Source organism: Onychomys torridus, chromosome 17, assembly GCF_903995425.1.
Source record: "Onychomys torridus chromosome 17, mOncTor1.1, whole genome shotgun sequence".
Classification (NCBI taxonomy): domain Eukaryota; kingdom Metazoa; phylum Chordata; class Mammalia; order Rodentia; family Cricetidae; genus Onychomys; species Onychomys torridus.
The window spans coordinates 49,883,322-49,904,260 of NC_050459.1; the positions used below are offsets into that span (position 1 = coordinate 49,883,322).

Consider the following 20,939-nt stretch of genomic DNA (forward strand, 5'->3'; position numbering starts at 1 on the left):
CGTGGATGTAATGTGACTGGCCGCTTGGAGTTCCTGCTGCTTTGACTGTTGTTTTTTTGTTTTGTTTTGTTTTGTTTTGGCTTTTGGTTTTTGCTTTTGTTTGTTTGTTTGTTTTCATGGACTGAAACCTGAACTGATGACTAAACAAATCCTCCTTCTTCTCTGAGTTGATTTTTGTTAAGGTATTTCATCCCGACAATAGAATGTAACTGGAGCATGATGCTTGTTATTGGAGGTATTTCAATCACTTACTTTTTCCTATCTCTCTAATTTCATTTCCCAGATCTCTGGTCTCAGCCATACAAAGCTACTTGTCATGCCCAAAGTTGTTCCTCTATCCTTCACCATCATGATTTTCTTAACAGAACCTGGGATCGACACCCTTTTCTCTGTTCTCTTCCTACAAAATATCTATTTTGCTATAATGTCTCTAGGTCCTATAACATTGCTCCTAATAGAGTTTAAAAGGCCTAAATGAAAATTGGGTGTGGTGGTATGTGCCTGTAATCCCAGCACTCAGGAGGCTGAGGCAGGAGGATCTCTGTAAGTATGAAGCCAACATGGTCTACATAGCAAGGTCTAAACCAGCCAGGGCTATACCCGATCTCAACAAACTAACTGAAAGATAGTTAAATAGAGGTTAGAATTTCTAGACTTTTACTGTTTGTTCAAAAATATGGTCAATTCCTTTTGTGTCTTTTTTTTTTCTGAGACCAAAATAATTTTCTGTTTATTTACTTATCTTTGCTTTCATCAAATGGGTAAATGATGGAAGAATGAAATATGAACTTGAAAATACCTTTACCAAAATGTCATAAGTTATATAAATGGTGAGGGACACCATGCGCGGACAAGAGACCCTCGCCTTTCTTCCTAAGTAACATATCCTCTGCTTTGTCCCCTTTCCTCCCTCAACCCACCCCCAAACTTCTCTTAAGGTAAAAGTCCCTCTGTGTTCTTTTTAAATCCCAAGGTTTCAAATTTTATTGCTCCAAGACTCTGCACCACAGAGGTTCTTGTATAGACTAGTTCTTTCCCTCTGTGAAGAAACTGCTTAGTTCATTCTGCTTTGGAAGAGTCAAGAGAGGCAGTTCCTGTCTCTTTCCACTCCCCTTCTCCCCTCCTTCCTGGCTGGAGCAGAGACTGTCAATCCCAGGCAGAGACAAGGCAGACAAAGGTCCATTTGTAAGAAGCCTCCTTCCAGGACCTCATCTCTCTCTCCTTTGCCCAGACTAGCCAGGGAGCTGGAGCATTTAAGAAGACTCTTCTGTCAGTAAGACTGGAAAGAAAGAAAAAGGTATGACATTCTCTCTATGCAAACATTTTATAGCATTTATTCTCTTCTAACTGCTGCAGTAGATGGGAGCAGAAACATGTGTGTGTGTGGAATGGAGCGGGGAAGACATGGAGATTGAGTAGTCCTCTGAGGAAATAGTATATGCACTTTGAAAGAGATGGTCCTGAGATAAAGCAAAAGAAGCTGGTCAAAACAGGGAAGCAAATGTGGGTCCTTGATGGGGAAAGTCATTGGACCAAATGTTCATTTAATATGCAAACAGACTCTGCATCTAGGCCCCCTGCCCCTCAGAATTAGGTGTGGGTGTTGAAGTACATAAGAGCGCTCTGTCGATCCCCTATATGAAGTTAACTGCAATGTTAAAGAAAGCAAATGGTTTTGCTTTCAGAAGCTGTGATTCCTGAAAAGAAACTAGTTGCACTGTGTGACACAAAGAGGAAATTCATTGCCTGCATCCTTGGTGTTCTCACCATGGAACACAGCACAGAGTCTGCGCGTGCTAACCTTGAGATGGAGAGAACACTCTCCCTTCGGGACTTAGGAAAATACTTCTTGAAGGTTTCTTGACTCAAGTTACATGCACGGGCTACGGGAAGCTTTCCCCACGATTGGTCCTTTTCTCCTCTGATGAGTTATTGTGATCAGAAAAAAAAAATTAAAACGCTGTAAGATTGAGTGTTAGCATCATCCCGTAGCATGCTCTGATAAGCCTGAAGGCAGATCTCCTCCGGTGATTATGTGGACTGCTTTCCCAAGACTGAAGGCATCTTCACGACCTACGCTGCCACGTATGGTACTGGAATTTTTAAAAGGCTTATCCGTTTTCCATGCCATTTCTGTTCCTTTGCATTTGAGATATTTCACTTCAGAATTTAACTGTCCTAGCACAACCCCCACTTTAAGACAGCTGATAAGAAAAGGAGAGTTTTAAATAGCTATTTTCTTTTCCAGTGCCCAAGAAAGCCCAGCTAGGACAACAATTTTAATCTCTCCCAACTATTTTGAAATTTCAAGTGTCAAACATTCGGGGCTGGAGTTGTCCATCGTCTTTGCAGGCTTACTTCTCTCCCGTTAGTTGTTGACAGACATCTGAAAACGGACCGCTCTTGCAGCCTAATCCATCAATCCATCAATGCCGGTTTATTCCACTGTTCTGAACACCGGTTCCCAGAACTGACATCAGCTGCCTGGATGAATGCTCCACCACAACCAGCTGAATGCTTAAACTACATCTCCCTGTTAGTTTTGGCCATTAAATGGTTTGGGTTTTTTTTTGGTTTGTTTGGTTGGTTTGGTTTTTGTTGTTGTTGTTGTTTTGTTTTTAACTCTGGCCATTCAAAAGCTTGCAAAAAAAAAAAACCTCTCACAGAACTGAACTTCAAGACTCCCTTCCAAATGACAGTGCAATGATTTGGTGCTTATGTGGAAATGCCTTCTTTGTAATTCTGCGTCCTCTGTGGTGATTTTTTTTTTTCTGACAAAATGTATGATGGGTGTGTGTAAATTTCTAAGTACACCAATATTGGGTATAAGTGGTATCATACAACATTAGGAACAATATTAAGGTCACCAAATTGAATTTTTTGGAAAATCAGTGCATGACCAATCTCAAAGGCTCTCCTGTTCCTTCAGTTCTACAGTCTTTTGAGCATTCTTGCAAGTTGAATGTTCTACAGGAAGAATTTTAAGTGCATGTGCATGGTCTAGAAGAGAAAAAATGAAGAGTATTTTTCCTTCAAAATGATCAGTCTTCTTTCTTTGGCTGGCATTTGTAAACTATAAAGTTTTGATGGATTTCCAAGGATCGTGGTTGGTGTTTCTTGGTTTAAAAAAAAAAAAAAAAAAAGACAAATATACTCAGGGAACAAACCAGCCTGGACGCTTTTCTATTTGTTATGTAAGAATTAAAGCTATTTATCTGAACCTAACTAAGTAAAAGAGGAGAAGGCTTCAGTTACAACGTGTAATTTCTAAAGTGTTAAAAAAAAAAAAAAATTAGGGAAAAAAGCCTACCATAGGCGCTGGCCAGGCATGGAACTTTCCACTGCTGTAGACTGAACCTTGGCCAGAAACACACACTACTTTGTGCCCTGGCACAGATGTGAGGTTCATGGTATGGCAAATACCAGCTTTTCCAGAAATGTATTTGCTCATTCCTTAAGTGAATGTTTCTATTTATTTTCTGAGTCAAGCATTGAATCAGGTGCTGGAGTGATTTTTTTTTTTAATGTTTTTAAGCTTCAGTACTTGTTTTTGTGATGCTGGCATCTCTTCTTCTTCTTCTTTTCTTTCTTTCTTTCTTTTTTTTTTTTTTTTTTTGTTTTTGTTTTTGTTTTTGTTTTTTTTTCGAGACAGGGTTTCTCTGTGTAGCTTTGTGCCTTTCCTGGAACTCACTTGGTAGCCCAGGCTGGCCTCCAACTCACAGAGATCCACCTGGCTCTGCCTCCCAAGTGCTGGGATTGAAGGCGTGCGCCACCACCGCCTGGCTGGCATCTCTTCTTCAAGCCCAGACCATCCCACGTCCCCTCTTGCCTTCTTGGTCTATGCTCTCTCCTCGTCAGGTGCATAGCTCTCACTGCATCAATAAATATCCTGCTTACTCTCACATTTCTAGTGCCAACCTTGACTTTTTAGGGTCATCTTCCTGAATCACCATTTTCATTTAGATATTGTGGTGGTTTGAAGGAAAAATGACCCCCAAAAGGAGCAGAACTGTTAGGAGGTGTGGTCTTGTTGGAGGAAGTATGTCACTGTGGGGGCGGGCCTTAAGCTGTTCTATGCTCAAATTACTCCCAGTGAGACAGACCACTTCCTATTGCCTGCAAGATCTAGGACTCTCAGCTACCTTTCCAGCACCATGTCTGCCTGCACACTTCATGTCCCACCATGATAATGGACTGAACCTCTGAAACTGTAGGTGAGTCAGCTCCAATTAAATGTTTCCTTTATAAGAGTTGCCGGGGTTGGGAATTTAGTTCAGTGGTAGAGCACTTGCCTAGCAAGCACAAGGCCCTGGGTTTGGTCCCCAGCTCCAGAAAAAAATTAAAAATTAAAAATTTAAAAAAAAAAATTTTTAAATGGGTTGGGGATTTAGCTCAGTGGTAGAGCACTTGTCTAGCAAGCACAAGGCCCTGGGTTCGATGCTCAGCCCCCCACCAAAAAAAAAAAAAAAAAGAGTTGCCGTGGTCAGGCCATGCAGTGCTAGCACATGCCTTTAATCCCAGCACTCGGGAGGTAGAGCCAGGCAGATCTCTGTGAGTTTAAAGCCAGCCTGGTCTACAGAGCGAGATCCAGGACAGGCACCAACTCTACACAGAGAAACCCTGTCTCAAAAAACAAAAAACAAACAAACAAAAAAGAGTTGCCATAATCATGGCGTCTCTTCACAGCAATAGAATCCCTAAGACAGAAGTCTATGGCCATCCCAAATTTAATTATTACCAAAGTATTATTCTTGAAGTTCTTTGAAATTGGCTCCTTCCATTTAAAAAAAAAAAAAAGTGTGTGTGTGTGTGTATGTGTGTGTGTGTGTGTGTGTGTGTGTCACAAGTATGCTTCCACAGATTCACAGATGGTTTGTGCATTGCTTGACATGGGTGCTGGGAACTGAACTAGGGTCTTCTGTAAGAGCAAGAAATGCTCTTAACTGCATATCCATCTCTCCAGCACCTTTGTATTCTTTTAAAAATATTCTTTAAAAAATATTATTTTGTTTATATGTACATCTGTAATAGAAGCTCAAAAGAGCAAGCTTCAGTAAATATCCAGTTCAATACAGGTTTTCTCAGCTTTCCACTCACTTGTCCTTTGAACTTAGACCTAGTATTGTCTTGTGACCCTGTACTTTCCCAATCTCCTCCGTGGTTTATAATGTCTTTCTCTTGATGCATCTTCTACATAGTCCATATATGATTGAGTTTCCCTGGATTTTGCCTCTGGCTCACTTTCTTCTTATTAACATCATTATGCATGCACCACCAAACTGAATAGAAATCTGCAATGCCAACATCAGTCCCCTCTATACTAAGACACCAGTTGGTATTTTATTCTGTTTTTCTTTTTTTTTGTAAGTTGCATGCATCTATAATGAATAAGTCAGTATTTAGTTATTTTTAAAACTATGTTTGTTTGTTTGTTTAATGCCATGCTGTGGTGGCACACACTTCTAAACCCAGTACTCCAGAGGCAGAGGCAGGCGGATCTCTGAATTAGAGGCCAGCCTGGTCTACAGAGCAAGGTTTGGGATAGCCAGGACCACACAGAAAAACCCTACCTTAAAAATGAAAAAAAAAAACCAAAAAAACAAAAAACAAAACAAAACAAAAAACAACCAAACAAACAAAAACAACCAACAGCAACAAAAAAACCAAAATGTTTCTTTCCCCCCCAAAAGGTGTGTGTGTGTGTGTGTGTGTGTGTGTGTGTGTGTGTGTGTGTGTGTGTGAAATGAACATCTGTGGGGATATATAACCTTACATGTGTTCTTGGTGTGATCGAATGGACTGGCTTTGCCTTTGCTTGTCTTTGAGTGACAGAGCCAAGCGTCTACAACATTCATAGCTACAAAGCAAACACTGAAAACACTGAAATGTAAATAAGTGCATGCCTGTAGCTCTCGTCCTCAGCCAAACACAGAATAAATCGGTAAAGAGATCCAGTACCCAGCTTTTACTTAGAGACAGCAGAGCTGGGCCACACATCCACCACTCTCCCTTCCCTGAGAGCTGCTCAGGGGATTGGCTCCCATCTCACCTGTCTCGAAGCCTTGGTAAAGGTATTCTAGGAACCTGCAGACAGCTTAGAGCAAAGGCAGTTGTTGAGATGAGCACAAAGGTAGAAAACTCACACGTGAAGTCCTTCTCTTGCACAAAGCAGATTCATCACAACTGGGAAAGGAATGGGTGCTCTTTCATCTGTTTATTTCGAATGTGCAGATATCAATATGCATACACAAACACACATGTCAATGAAAATGAAAAATAGGGAAACAGAATCCAAATTAAATAACAAGATGGAAGTCTAGAAATTGATACTAAGGACAGGGAGATAAACGAATTACTTGACAGAGAATTTAAAATAGCCACCACAGGGCTGGAGATTCAGTTGAGAAGTTGCTAAGAGTGCATGATGCTCTTTCAGAGGACCTGAATTCATATCCTAGTACTCACATAGGCAGCACAACCTTCTGTAACTTCAGTTCCAGAGGGTCCAACACTGTATTCTGGCATCCACAGGCATCTGCACACACATGTCACACACACACACACACACACACACACACAGAATGTTGGTGTGTAGATCTTATGTTAAATATTCTTAACATAATAAGGAAAAATGGACATTTGAAATAGAAAGCTACAAATAATTAAACATGAAAGTATGGAAAAATAAGTTCATGAGTCTAAAGATCCAATATTATAAGGGTCATTGCAATTTCAATAAAAATTCCCCCAGGATTTTCCTATAGAAATTGGCAAGTAGATTCACACACAGTTATAAAGGACCTAGTCTTGCCAAAACAAACAAACAAACAAACAAAACAACACATAAAGACTTTATGAAAGAACAGAGTTGTAGGGCTTACTCTACCTGATTCCAAGAATCGCTACAGGATGACAGGAATTAAAACTTTAGTTTGGTCTGGGCAGTAGTGATGTATGTCTTTAATCCCAGCACTCAGGAGGCAGAGGCAGGCAGATCTCTGTGAGTTCAAGGCCAGCCTGGTCTATAGAGTGAGTTCCAGGACAGGCTCCAAAGCTGCACAGGGAAACCCTCTCTCGAAAAAACAAAACAAAACAAACAAACAAACAACAACAACAAAACCCACTTCAGTTTGGAGTAAAAACACACAAGTAGAGGAACTGGAAAAGAACGGGCATGGGAAGACTGCCCACATCTATGCAAAAGTGAACACGAGCCTGGGATTGAGTCAGTGAACAGCATTCCTCTGATGTTTTCCTCTAGTTCCTGCCCTGGGGTTTCAGCTCTGACTTTGTATTCACAAATGCCAGTACATTTGACGGAGGCAAAGGAGAGTCAGTGGAGAAAAGAAGCAACCTGTTAAACATCTAGTACAGACATGATTGGACAACTACATTTAAAAGAAAAAAAAAACCAACTTGAATTCATATGATGCACTGCTTACAATGAACTAAAATAGACCCCCAAGTGTAAAACCAAAACTATAAAACTTGTAGAAAACATAGAAGAAAACCTTTGTGAACTTTGGGAAGCTTTGGGAAGGCAAAGATTTCTTAGATAAAACAAAACAAAACAAAATCCATGGAAGAATCAAATACTAAATTATACTTTATCGATTTTAGAATTTTAGTTCTTTGGAAACCTTTGCTAAGATTAAATTGAAAGGCATAGATAAAAGCAAATATATCTAATAAAGAATTTATATCCAGAATGTGTGAAGAACTCTCAAAATTTGACAAGATAAGTCCTGGTTTGCTTCCTGTTGCTGTGGTGAAAACCATCACCAGAAGCAACTTAGGCAGGCAAGGGTTTATTTCGTTTTCTAGATAACAGTTCCTCCCTGGGGGAAGTCAGGGCACACACTCAAGACAGAAACCTAAGGTCAGGAACTAAGCAGAACCTCAGAGGAATGCTGCTTACTGGCTTGCCCTAGGCCCACGTTCTCCTGTCTTTCTTGTATCATCCCCTGGACCTTCTGCAGGGGAGGGGTTACTGCCCGCAGTGGACTGGGCCCTCCAGGTCAATTAACAATCAAGAAGATTCCACCCAGATGTACCTACAGGCCAATCTGAAGGAGACATTTGCTTAACTGAGGCTCCCTCCCAAGTGACTCTGGTTTACATCACATTGCCAAACAAACCAGCATGATAAGCAACCCAGATATCTTTTTCTATTTATTTTTTTTCTCCTCCTTTCTTTCTCTTCTTCCTTTTTGGTGCCTACACTTTGGTAAAAATCAAGGGATTGAAAAACTATGTAAAAATGTTTTAGCACACTTTTTTTTTTTTTTTTTATAAAGAGTGCTCTATCTGCATGTATGCCTGCATGCCAGAAGAGAGCATCAGATCCCCCATTCGAGATGGTTGTGAGCCACCATGTGGTTACTGGGAATTGAACTCAGGTCCTCTGGAAGAGCAGTCAGTGCTCTTAACCACTGAGCCATCTCTCCAGCCCAGCATACTTTTTTAAAGACAGTATTTCACTGTTTTGTTTTTCATTTGTTTGTTTGTTTGCTTGGCCTAGAACTTGCTGTATAGCATGCATAGCTTTAATGTATTGATCCATCTACCTTTGCCTCCCTAGTATTGTGATTACAGCATGCACAACCATGCCCAGCCACAGTCCTTTTTTTTTTTTTTTAAGATGAGCAACAGAATTGAAATGCAATTTGTTTTGTTTTTCAAGACAGGGTTTCTCTGAATAGCTCTGGCTGTCCTGGAATTCCCTCTTTAAACCAGACTGGCCTTGAACTCGGAGATCCGCCTGCCTCTGCTTCCCAACTGCTAGATTAAAGGCGTGTGCCGCCACTGCCTGGCCCTGATAGTTTATTTGAAAGTGAAAATACTCTAGAACTGGGGCAATAGCTCTGCTGATGAAGTGCTTGTCACGTAAACACAATAACTTGACCTGAGTTTGAACCCCAGAACCCATGTGGGAAAGAAGTCACACATGGCAGTGCTTGCTTGTAATCTTATTACTGGGGAGGTGGCGATCAGAGGCCCATTGGAGCTCCCTCAGCCTAAATGATTGACAAGCCCCAGACCCAATGAGATATCCTGTCTCAAGAACCTAGGTGGGGGCTGGAGAGCTGGCTCATCAGTTAAGAGCACTTGGTGCCCCAGCACTCGGGAGGCAGAGCCAGGCAGATCTCTGTGAGTTCGCGGCCAGCCTGGTCTCCAAAGCGAGTTACAGGAAAGGCACAAAGCTACACAGAGAAACCCTGTCTCTGAAAACCAAAAAAGGGGAAAAAAAAGCACTTGGTGCCCTTGCAGCCGGGCATGGTTGTGTGTGCCATAATCAGAATACTAAGAAGGTGAAGGTAGATGGTAGATGGATCAATATATTAAGGCTATCTATGCTATATAGCAAGTTCTAGGCCAAGCAAAAAATGGTGAAATCCTGTTTTTAAAAAAGTATGCTAAAACATTTTTACATAGTTTTTCTTTTTTTTCTTTTTCTTTTTTTTTTGAGCTGAGGATCGAACCCAAGGCCTTGTGCTTGCTAGGCAAGCGCTCTACCACTGAGCTAAATCCCCAACCCAACCCCTTGATTTTTCCAAAGAATCTTGCTCAGTTCTCAGCACCCATATGGTGGCTCATGAACATTCATAAATACAGTTCCAGGGCATCCAACAGGTATGCACATGGTATATACACATACAGGCATACAGGCAAAACATACACATAAAGTAAAATAAATTAGCAAAAAGAAGAACCAAGCTGGATGATTCTTGAGGAATGACACCAACGTTGAACTATGGCCTCCACCATCCAAGCCAGCTAGCTAGTCCACCACGTCCATATTTGCCCAAGAGTAGCAAATGTCCTGATCTTGAAAAGACTTGTACAGGAGTGTTCTCAGTACTTCCATTATGACTATCCCGAATTGAAAATGACGCAAATGTTCATTAGCAGGCAAATGGAGAGACAATTTATAGTGTGTACAATGGAATACTCAGCAGTAAAGCATCTAAACCTCAAAACTACTGTACTGAGATAACCCACATAAAAGATTGCATGGTTTCATGTTTACTATTTTATATAAAATTCTAGTCTTATGGATGTTACCTGTGGCTTCAGAAAGCAAATCAGTGGTTGCTGGATGGGATGGGTCACAAGGAGGGATGGACAATAAAAGGATGTCGGGAAACAGGTGCAATTATATGATTAATGTCTTGACTGTAGTGGTGGCTTCATAGGGAAAAACACATACCCAAATTTAACAAACTATGTTTGAAGTGTTTGCAGTTTATTGTATGTCAATTTCACTTCAAAAAAGCTTAAAAAAAAAAAAAAAAAAAAAAAAAAAAAAAAAACCTTAGCCCAATGAGTAGAACCTGTTAGTTCTACACAAACACTTCCTTAAAGATTAATGACTGTGATTATTTTCCTGCCCCATAGTAAAGGTTCACAGCGTGTGGCCCCAGTCTTGAAAAGCGAAAAGTGTCAGGGATTACAAGGTTTTGTTTTTGAAAAACTACATCTCTTAGGTATTAGAGAAGGGCCTCATTGCAGCAGTTGAGAATGAGAACATCTCATAGCATTAACATTTGTGTGTGTGTGTGTGTGTGTGTGTGTGTGTGTTTTGAGACAGGGTTTCTCTGTGTATCCCTGGCTGTCCTGGAACTTGCTTTGTAGACCAGGCTGGCCTCGAACTCACAGAGATCCACCTGCCTCTGCCTCCCGAGTGCTGGGATTACAGGTGTGCACCACCACTGCCCAGCTTTTTTTTTTTTTTTTTTTTAGCATTAACATTTTAACCATATGAATATGCAGGTGTGGTGGAAACAGGAAGATCAGGAGTTCAAGCCCAACCTTGCAGCTACCCAAGCCCAGAGCCAGTGTTATGTGTTGGCTCACCACATATCCACTTCATCTGTGATCTGCTGGAGCACGTGCAGGGGCCCAAAGCTGCAGAATTTCCACAGCACAGGACAACAGCAGGATAACCAGGAGGAGCTCCAGCGAGGGCCCAGCATGGACAGTGTAGCAGAAACCAGAGGCCTTGAACCAGATCAATGACTCTCTCAATGATCACTTGCAAGTACACACAAGTATACGTGAGACTATCTCAAAACAAAACCAAATCAAAACAAAAGTAAAAATAAGTATGAATTTTAATCTGATTTGCAAAAAGTCCATTTGAAGGTTATAATCTACATATATATATGCTAGATTGTGATACACTGTAGAACTTATGTTTTCCTCTATTAAATAGGAGACTATATCAATTAGACCTCATTTTGTCACTTCTTTTAGTAATTTTATAGATAAGAATTAGGTATGCCCAATTTTAAAAGTTACAAGCCAGGTCAAAGGTAACTAACTCAAATAAGAAAATGAAATAAAATCTGCAACTTTTAGGAATATGATATTTATTCTCTAAACTTAACAAAAAATCAGTCTTTATTCAAAATTTCCTGTCTTACCTAAGACGAGTTACTCATGAGCTGTTTCTAGTCATTGGAGATTTCATACTTTCAATCTCCCTTCAGCAGTACTGTTTCCTTTCAAAGTGCAAGGCTCGGACAAACACACACATGTGCACTCTTGTCGTGTGTGTGTGTGTGTGTGTGTGTGTGTGTGTGTGTGTGTGTGTGAATGGCTATAGATGGTGAGACCAGAAGGGGAACAGAAGAGAGGACACAGAGGTCATAAGGAAGGGGCCAGGGAAGAAGAAGGTAATAGAATATATAAAATAGGGCAGAAAGGGGACTTGGGAGGGAGAATACAGGAATGGGGGATGGAAGTGCACACCGGCTGGGGGATGGGAAGAGAAGGGCACGAAGCAAGTGTGTATGAGAACACCACATGGAAACAATTGCTCCGTAAGTGAATGAAAAACAAGCCGGGCGGTGCGGGCGGTGGTGGCTCACGCCTTCAATCCCAGCTCACGGGAGGCAGAGCCAGGAGGTTCTCTGTGAGTTCAAGGCCAGCCTAGGCTACCAAGTGAGTTCCAGGAAAGAAAGGCGCAAAACTACACAGAGAAACCCTGTCACGAAAAAACAAAAAACAAACAGACAAACAAACAAAAAATTCTTCTTATTTCTGGATTTTTATTTGACTTTGTAGTAAAAAGAAATAGTAGGTATCTCCAGCCATTAAAATCCACAAGTGATTAAATCCCTCCTGTTCAAACCACCTGGGGTTGTGTTCCCAGGAGCCCACCCACTGAGATCACTCTCCCATCCATACATTCTTTCCTACTTGGTCTTTTGTCTCGTTAGGTTATGATGTTTTTATTTTGTAGCAGAGACTCATGGACAGTAGAGCACCACAGTCTAAAATGTTTCTTTTTTTCCCTCTTCTTGTATTTATTCTTTGTGTCTTTACATCATGAATCTCCATCCCATCCATCTCCTCATCCCTTGGTATCCATCCACTCTTGCAAACTGCACCCCCCCCAAAAAAAAATAAATAAATGTAGGAGAAAAAAGAAAAAGAGAAAAGGAAAAAATCAATCTTGTCTTGGAAACTGTAGTGTGACACACAATGAATCACATGGTAAACACTTTTATCCATCTGTCTTTACTTGCTAGTGTTCATTGCAGAGGGTCAGTGGTCTGGTTCAAGGCCTCTGGTTTCTGCTACACTATCGATGCTGGGCCCTCACTGGAACTCCTCCTGGTTATCCTGCTGTTGCCCTGTGTTGTGGAAATTCTGCAGCTTTGGATCTGTAGGTCTGGTCCCTTCATGTGTTCAGCATAACACAGATGGGGTGGATGCTGGGGTGGACCAACACATCACCCTGGTTCTGGGCCTGGGTCCTTGCAGGGTTGGTCAGGCCACGCTCTCCCTTGTCCTCATCACCAGGGCGAACTCCTTTGCATTGTCCTGTCGAGTTGACCCCTTGCAGCATCGAGGCGTGGGGGCCATTTTCCCCACTGCTGCAGCTTCTGAGGGGCAGGACAGAACTCCGTGTGACCTCAAGGCCAATTCTCCCACTTGCCTCAGGCATTGATGGGTGCAGGTGGGGGGTGGGGTGGCACATGCCCTTAATTCCGGCATTCGGGAGAGATAGGCAGAGATCTCTGAATTTGAGGCCAGCCTGATCTACAAACTGAGTTCCAGGACAGCCAGGGCTACACAGAGAAACCCTGTCTTAAAATATATATATGTATGGGTTGCGGGGGTTAGTTCAGTGGTAGAGCACTTGCCTAGCAAGCACAAGGCCCTGGGTTCGATCCTCAAATAAATAAATAAATAAATATCCTTTAAGTGCCGTGTGCAAAGAGATGTGCCCTTATCAGCCTTCCTTCTTTGCCAGGAAGATACACTGTGTGTTAGCAAAGTGCAGTGTGCCATGTGCATGGCTATGGATTTGAATTCTGAATCCTCTACTATGCTGTTACCCCTCCTTTACTACAATCAGCTCCGCTCCCTTCAGGTCTAACACAGACCCTAGAGGAGACTGGTTACAAACATTACCACTATCCCAGTCCTGCAGAACCACTAGTAAATTGTCTCCTGAGGAACTAGACTTGTTTGGTATAGCTACGAAGTTCAGACCCAGACCGGTGGGTAGAAGCAGCTAAGGGAAATGATTTTTACAGTAAGTGAAATGTTAGAACGACATCAACAGAGTCTGTTCACTTAGGAGTTTCCCGTTGTAGGTAGTCATGGCCACACTAGATGATTAAGAAAGAATTCCTTGGGGATTTAGCTCAGTGGTAGAGCACTCGCTTATCAAGCGCAAGGCCCTGGGTTCGATCCTCAGCTCAAAAAAAAAAAAAAAAAAAAAAAAGGAAATTTATTTAAAAAAAAAAAAAAAGGCCGGGCGGTGGTGGCGCACGCCTTTAATCCACTCAGGAGGCAGAGCCAGGTGGATCTCTGTGAGTTCGAGGCCAGCTTGGGCTACCAAGTGAGTTCCAGGAAAGGCACAAAGCTACACAGAGAAACCCTGTCTCTAAAAACAAAAACAAAACAAAAAAGAAAGAATTCAAGCCTCCCTTTTCAATAGCAGATAAGTTGTCTATGTGGGTAAAAATTTAAAAGAAAAAGCAATAAACAGTTGTAACAAGAATGAGTGCCTAGAATAATTCCGGATATATTTATAGAATATTATCTGTGAATATCGGCATATGTAAGTTTTTCTCAGTCCAGGACTGGCACCTGTGCTCTTTGATAATGTTGTGGTTCTAATACATAGGAAATGTCAAGTTCATCTGGGAACCCGAGTCGCTCTACAACTTCCCTGAGATTATATTCTCTTAAAGCCGTTGTGCCTGAGTGACTACACGTAAAAAAAGAAGAAAAAAAAAGTGTGACTTTGGGTACCTTATTAAGTGCAGATTCTCTCTCTTGGTAGTTCTCATTCAATACTTCTTCTTGCGTGTGTGCACAGGCATATGCACGCCATGGCACCCATGCAGAAGTCAGAGGGCCAGAGGCTTTCTTTTGCAGAGTTTTTCTCCCACTGTCTTCCTCATGGCCACAGATCTCTGCTGGTTTTGCTGCTGGGCTGTGTGCTCCAAGGAGCTGGCCCATGGCTTTTGAGCCATTTGTGTGCCTCTTCCTTCCATGGAGTGCTGGAATTACAGATGCATGCTAACACCCTCGGCTTCTTACATGGCTCCCCGGGACTGACCTCAGGTCCTCAGGCTGGTGTGGAGTTGAGCTTCCTTGAGCTTCACTTTTTTTTTTTCCCCAGTGTTTTGAGATGGGTTTCTCTGTGTAGTTTTGGTGCCTGTCCTGGATCTCACTCTGTAGACCAGGCTGGCCTCGAACACACAGAAATCCGCCTGGCTCTGCCTCCCGAGTGCTGGGATTAAAAGAATAAAGGTGTGCGCCACCTCCGCCCATTTCTTCACTATTTTTTTTAAGTGGTGTCCAGACATTTGAATTTTTGGACAAGTGTTTCAAATAAAAAATGTAAATGGCACTCAGGAGGCAGAGGTAGGCAGATCTTTGTGAGTTCGAGGCCAGCCTGGTCTACAGCGTGAGATCCAGGAAAGGCATAAAGCTACACAGAGAAATCCTGTCTCGAAAACCAAAACAAAACAAAATGTAAATGGTCAGAAAGTTAAACTGTGAGAAAGACAAAGAGTGTGTAAAAGAATAACTCTCCTCATAGCCAAATTTACGACAGCATGCAAAACTTGATGTTCAGACAAATCCCACCTTTTAACCAACAAATGCTGACCTATTTTTGTTTGTTATTCTATCTCAGGAACAAAGCCATGATGAAATCTGTGGTGCTTGTCACCCTGGGGCTAACTTTGCTGTTAGGAACCCACGCCATGCCTTCAAGTCGCCTCTCCTGCTACAGAAAGATGCTAAGAGATCGCAACTGTCACAACCTTCCAGAGGGCAGATCCGATCTGACCCCGATCGACACAAACGTCCAGCATCATTTCTGGGACGCGAAGGGTTGCGAGATGATCTGTTACTGCAATTTCAGTGAACTGCTCTGTTGCCCAAAGTAAGGACATGAAATTTCAAAGTGTATTGTTATATTTGTAGAAAAAAGCCTCTTAAAAGATCATCTTTTGGCCGGGTGGTGGTAGCGGCGGCGCACGCCTATAATCGCAGAGGCAGGTGGATCTCTGTGAGTTCGAGGCCAGCCTTGTCTACAGAGCTAGTCCAGGACAGGGTCCAAAGCTACAGAGAAACCCTGTCTCAAAAAACCAAAAAAAAAAAAAAAAAAAAGAAAGAAAGAAAAAATCTTAGGCTTTTCCAAATAATTAATTGTAAATTTTTTCACCTTGCAGCACTGGTATGAAGATAAATTTCCCAGTGATTTCTCTACACAAATCTTTAAAACATGGGCTTTGAAAAATCTACACAAATGCATATAATACAGTGTGGCCAACTTTAACATATTTTTAGCATTATTCTGTATTTATTTATAAGGTTGTTTCAATTATTTCGTTTTATCATGATTATAAAAACAACCCAAAATTTTTTTTTCAGTTTTCAAATGTTGTAGAAATGTAACATTCAATGAAGGTTTATTATATACCAACGATAGTAATAAATCCTTCATAGGTGTTAATAAATTTCATCCATTCAATAGAATAGACTCATAGTTCAGTTACTATCTTTTTTGTTTTTTTTTTTAGACAAAATCTCAGCTATAGCTCAAGACCAGGCTGACCTTGAGACCTTGAAAACTCAGGGCAATCCTCTTCCCTCAGCCTCCACAGCATGAGGTACCAGACCTGGCTTAGAGCAGCTTCAGCACTGGGTTTGCTGAAGTTAATCACTCTCCTAAGTAAACTCAAATCCCAGTTATTTTCAGAACCATCCAAGTTGTGTAGTGTTCTTGTTGAGTAACTGTGGTAGAGTGCAGGCAAGAAGATTGGAGTTGGAGGCTAGCCTGGGCTACACAGTGAGCCTGTCACAAACAACCAAAACAAAGCCTAAATAAAAATGTGAAAAAAATAATATCGTAACTTGTTAAATTCTATTTTCAATTCTTAAAACAACAAACATCAGTTGGTAATATAAATGAACCTCAAAGTTGACATTGTAACTAATTTGAAAACCAATAAAATTTCTTTTTTAGATTAAACAAGTTAGTGAACAGCATCAAGTAAATAACTGGGACAAAAAAAAATGTCAGTAAGGACCATGGGAGGATTTTCCAGATCCATATATAAGTTAATTAGAAATGAAATATATTTAGAAACAATTTACATTTTGGAAAATTGGTGTATGGTAACTAAAAAAAAATGGGAGATTTAGTCAGTAGTTTTAGTTCTTGACTTTAAGATTATTTTCCTTTGATTAAGGACTGTTTTAAATGCTATAATCTTGGATATTTAATACTGTTTCAAATTGCTTTCAACATCTGACATCCTATTTTTAGCCTTCTAAGAAACCTGTAAGGTAGAAAAGGCAGATATAAGACTCTTCCCTAGGGAAGGCAGGTTGAAGTGATGGGTGGGTGACACCTCACGAAACTAGCTAATGTGACTGTGGGGACAAAAACCCGATTCAGACCCAGCTGAACCACAAAGTGAGGTTTCCAGAGCAGTGCGTGTTGAGTGCACACCTGCCCTGGGACCCCAGTGCAGACCCACTGAATCAGAGGTTGTGCATGGCAGGCCCTTCCATTAGAGGTCAACAAGCCCTCCGGTGGTTCTCAAGCACCGTGACCTTTCAGAAACATTGTATTACACCGATGCAAGAACATGTGTTAATTAACCCCATGAAACGCATTTCTATGCTGTAGAAATTAAGCGCCAATCAATATTAAAATGCTTTTTTTTTTCCATTATTGGATTAGTAAACCAATTTATTGCAGTGGGCTTATATTTTCTGATATAACTTTGTGATTATCAGTGTTACATTTAAACAGAGGTATAAATATACAGAAACCATTTCTCCTTAACTTGGAGATTCTTTTCCAGTAGCAACAGAATCACTTTGCAAAGTGTGTTTCTAGTAAGTCAGAATCATAACACCCTCCCTGTACATACAATTCTATACTAGTCCATGCATTTTTTTCATGTTACCTTTATACTAGCTTTTCTACCCAAAAAGATAAGAATAGCTTTTAGAACACTTTTATTGCCTAAAATTTAGGAAGCTGAGATATTTGAATTAAATGTAACAAAAATAATGAATTAAATATGAGAATAAATTTAATAAAATTAAAAATAGTTTAGATAAATATTTAAATAAATATAAATATTTTAAAATTTGTTGTTTAATGGTTTCCTTTTTTTTTTTTTTTTTTTTTTGAGCTGAGGACCGAACCCAGGGCCTTGCACTAGGCAAGGCTAAATCCCCAACCCTTTGTTTAATGGTTTTCTAAGTAATGTTTACTGATCCCTCTCTTCTTACCCCCAAATTTAAACTTCATAACCCATCTCCACATCAAAGTGAACTCTTTTGGATAAATAAGGTTTTGAAATTATCTATTGTTTCCTTTTATTTATAGACAAATAATAGCATAATATCCATGGTGAATGGGTGAAAGAAAATGCAGTTACCTTTTTGGTCTTTGTGACCATCCTTTTGTATTTGGTTCACCTACAATGAGTAGTCTTATCTGAAACCCTCGGAAGCCCCGTCCATTTTAAATCCAGAAGACCAACATATCCCTCTATTTCTGGCTGAGTTTAACTGGTGTTCTTTCTTTCAGAGATGTCTTCTTTGGACCGAAGATCTCCTTTGTGATCCCCTGCAACAGTCACTGAGGACCTGCATGCCTTCCGGAGAACACAGTCCCCAACTTCCCACAAACCGCATTATATAGTTACAGTTCTGATTTCCACCCAGCCTATGAAAGCACAGATTGTCTAAACCTGGCTACAGCAGCAATAAAAGTTGTTTCCATTCGGCTTGTCTCTGTGGACGTTGTTAGGACTGATTAAAACATTTGGCTAGAAGACTGTTATTTAGGAGGAGTTCACTACATCCAATAAGAGTCCTGCCCCCCAATGGGTAGCCACAATCCTGATTCTGAGAGAAAACTTTGGTTGTTAATTGTGAGTTTTAACCAGGCAAATTGAACAGAGAGAACCAGATAATAAATGAACTTAGTGGAGGGAAGCTACACATTTTTTACTAAAAAGGAAAAGAACCCATCCTTAGGTATTATTACATATGCGTCATCTTTAAGTACATTTTAATTTTGCTGTTTTGAAAAAACAAAACAACACCTTAAAGGTAATATTGTTAGCTCCATTTTTCTAACTCGAGTTTAAGACACAACAAACCAAAGCAGAATTTGAATGCCATTCAAACATACAGTTGTATCCTTAAGATCATGATATAGTTGCCTGAAGTATCATTATTTTTAAGAATTAAAAAAGTGCACTCGAGGAGAGCTGGTGTGTGTGACTTGGTTGGTAGATGCCTGGCAGTATGCAGAGGCTCAGGGTTCAAGCCCTGAGTACTACACAAATTATATTTGCTAATCTGCAGTTACAACTCCACGGCTATGGTTCGGCAGCAGGAATTCTGTTCCCTCAGGCACCGGCTTTATCGTGGCTGCTAAAGAGAACTTTAGCTAGATCTCTATCCCTCTATGGAACTCAGGAATCAAAGCCTGAGGCGACATTGTGCTCACTCAGAGAGGCTGAAGAGCAAATAGCTAACCTTTTCTCCTTGTTCCTTCTGCTCAGCCCCCACTTAAGAACCTGGCTATACATGGTTCCCCTACCACCTCCTGTCAGCTAATTGCTGACTCTTGCCCCAGGTTAATTGTATTTAATCAAACAAATGGAACATGTCTTTGCACCATTAAACAAATGCTCCACAGCATAAACAAATGTAACACTTCTTAAACGAACATCCCACAACAGGATGTAGTGGCACATGCCTTGGATCCCAGCACTGGGAACAGGAAGCGAGAAGGACCCCAAGTTTAAGTTTAAGGACATTCTCAGTTATGTAGACGATTTGAGTCCAGCTACACAGAACCTTACTAAAAAAAGAAAAAAGAAAAAAGAAAGCAAGAAAGAAAGGAAGGAAGGAAGGGAGGAAGGATGGAAGGAAGGAAAGAAGGAAGGAAGAAAGAAAGGAAGAAAGAAAAAGACATTTTCTAATTGTGAGGAGACAACTTTGGGGTTTAATCTTCTATTTTAAAATATAAGTGTGGAAAAATATATAAGTATGGACTCACAGTAACCAAAAAGTTAATTTCAGAAACTTCCATTTTATAAAAGCATTACATGCAGGCTAGATGCTAGCCTATATTAAGATTCTTGGGCTACTAGTAATGCATAAGATAGACATGTCTTCTCAGAACATGTGTTCTAACAAAGCTGTCCTCTTAATAAAGTTATTATTTATAAATATGAAGCCTGGGCCGAGCGTTGGTGGCGCATGCCTGTAATCCCAGAACTCGGAAGGCAGAGGCAGGCGGATCTCTGAGTTCAAGGCCAGCCTGGTCTACAGAGCAAGATCCAGGAAAGGCGCAAAGCTACACAGAGAAACCCTGTCTCAAAAAAGAAGAAGAAGAAGGAGGAGGAGGAGGAGGAGGAGGAGGAGGAGGAGGAGGAGGAGGAGGAGCTTGTTATGGGAAACAGGGAATTGGAAAAGGACTGTGGGGGAACATTTGAGACACACCATATCTTGAAGGCAGTTCAGGAGATACCATTTTGTGACAGAGCAGTAACACTATTCATTGAAGTACAACCTTGAAGGTCCTGTTTCTGAAGACCCAAACAGAATAGTAACTGGCATCCATTCAACACTAGCGTTACAGACTGAGTCCAACAATTTTGGGGTAATCTCAGTTCTGTTCCTCTTAAAGAGTCCTTACATATACCTGTCAGAACATGTTTATAAATATCACATCATTTAAAAAGCATGAAGAAATTCAATTGTTTAAAAAATATGGCTCAGTGGTTAAGAGCACCGATTGCTCTTCTAGAGGTCCTGAGTTCAATTCCCAGCAACCACATAGTGGCTCACAACCACCTGTAATGAGATCTGGTGCCCTCTTCTGGCCTGCGGGGACACATGCAGACAGAGCACTGTATACATAATTAAAAAATAAATCTTTTTTCAAATAAATAAATCAGTTGTCTAAATTGCATGCGATTTAATTGGGCTTTCTTCACTGAATGCACTGGCAATAAAACCAGACTCAACAAGGGATGTCTCACCTCCTTTCTGGACCGGTACATCAGACAGCTAAATAAAGAAAATTGTCAGTAATCTGTTTCATTTTGTTTTTTTTTTTTTCTGACAGGTAAGTATTAATAATCCATTGTCTATAAAAGCGACACAGCAGAATCAAAGCAGATAAGAAGCAACAAGTCCTTTAAACAAGCTATTTAAGTATGGTTGTCCACTTTGTACTCAGCAACATGGGAAATAACGTCTTTACTTAAATCTAACATGACTATATATAGAAAAACACATGTGCACGTGCATGTGCAATCAAAACCCGAAGAGAAAACACCATTTGAATAAACCATGGGAGGGGGTGGCCCACATCAGTCCTCCCAGCCCTCAGGAGGCAGGGGCAAGGGAATCAGAAG

The 20,939-nt window shown here is 40.8% G+C and overlaps 1 protein-coding gene across 1 annotated transcript; it reads left to right on the forward strand.

Annotated features, from left to right (window-relative positions):
- Window positions 1-1,079: 1,079 nt before the first annotated feature.
- On the forward strand, window positions 1,080-18,284 carry Scrg1 (stimulator of chondrogenesis 1). Its single transcript, XM_036166787.1, has 3 exons — window positions 1,080-1,297; window positions 15,167-15,418; window positions 18,089-18,284. The coding sequence occupies exons 2-3, from the start codon at window positions 15,177-15,179 to the stop codon at window positions 18,141-18,143; spliced, it is 297 nt and encodes a 98-aa protein (XP_036022680.1). The 5' UTR covers window positions 1,080-1,297; window positions 15,167-15,176; the 3' UTR covers window positions 18,144-18,284.
- Window positions 18,285-20,939: the final 2,655 nt, after the last annotated feature.

Coding starts and splice junctions, on each gene's coding strand:
- Scrg1 (XM_036166787.1), top strand. CDS start 15,177: ATGATGAAATCTGTGGTGCTTGTCACCCTGGGGCTAACTTTGCTGTTA. Junction 15,419..18,088: donor GAACTGCTCTGTTGCCCAAA/GTAAGGACATGA, acceptor TCTTTCTTTCAG/AGATGTCTTCTTTGGACCGA.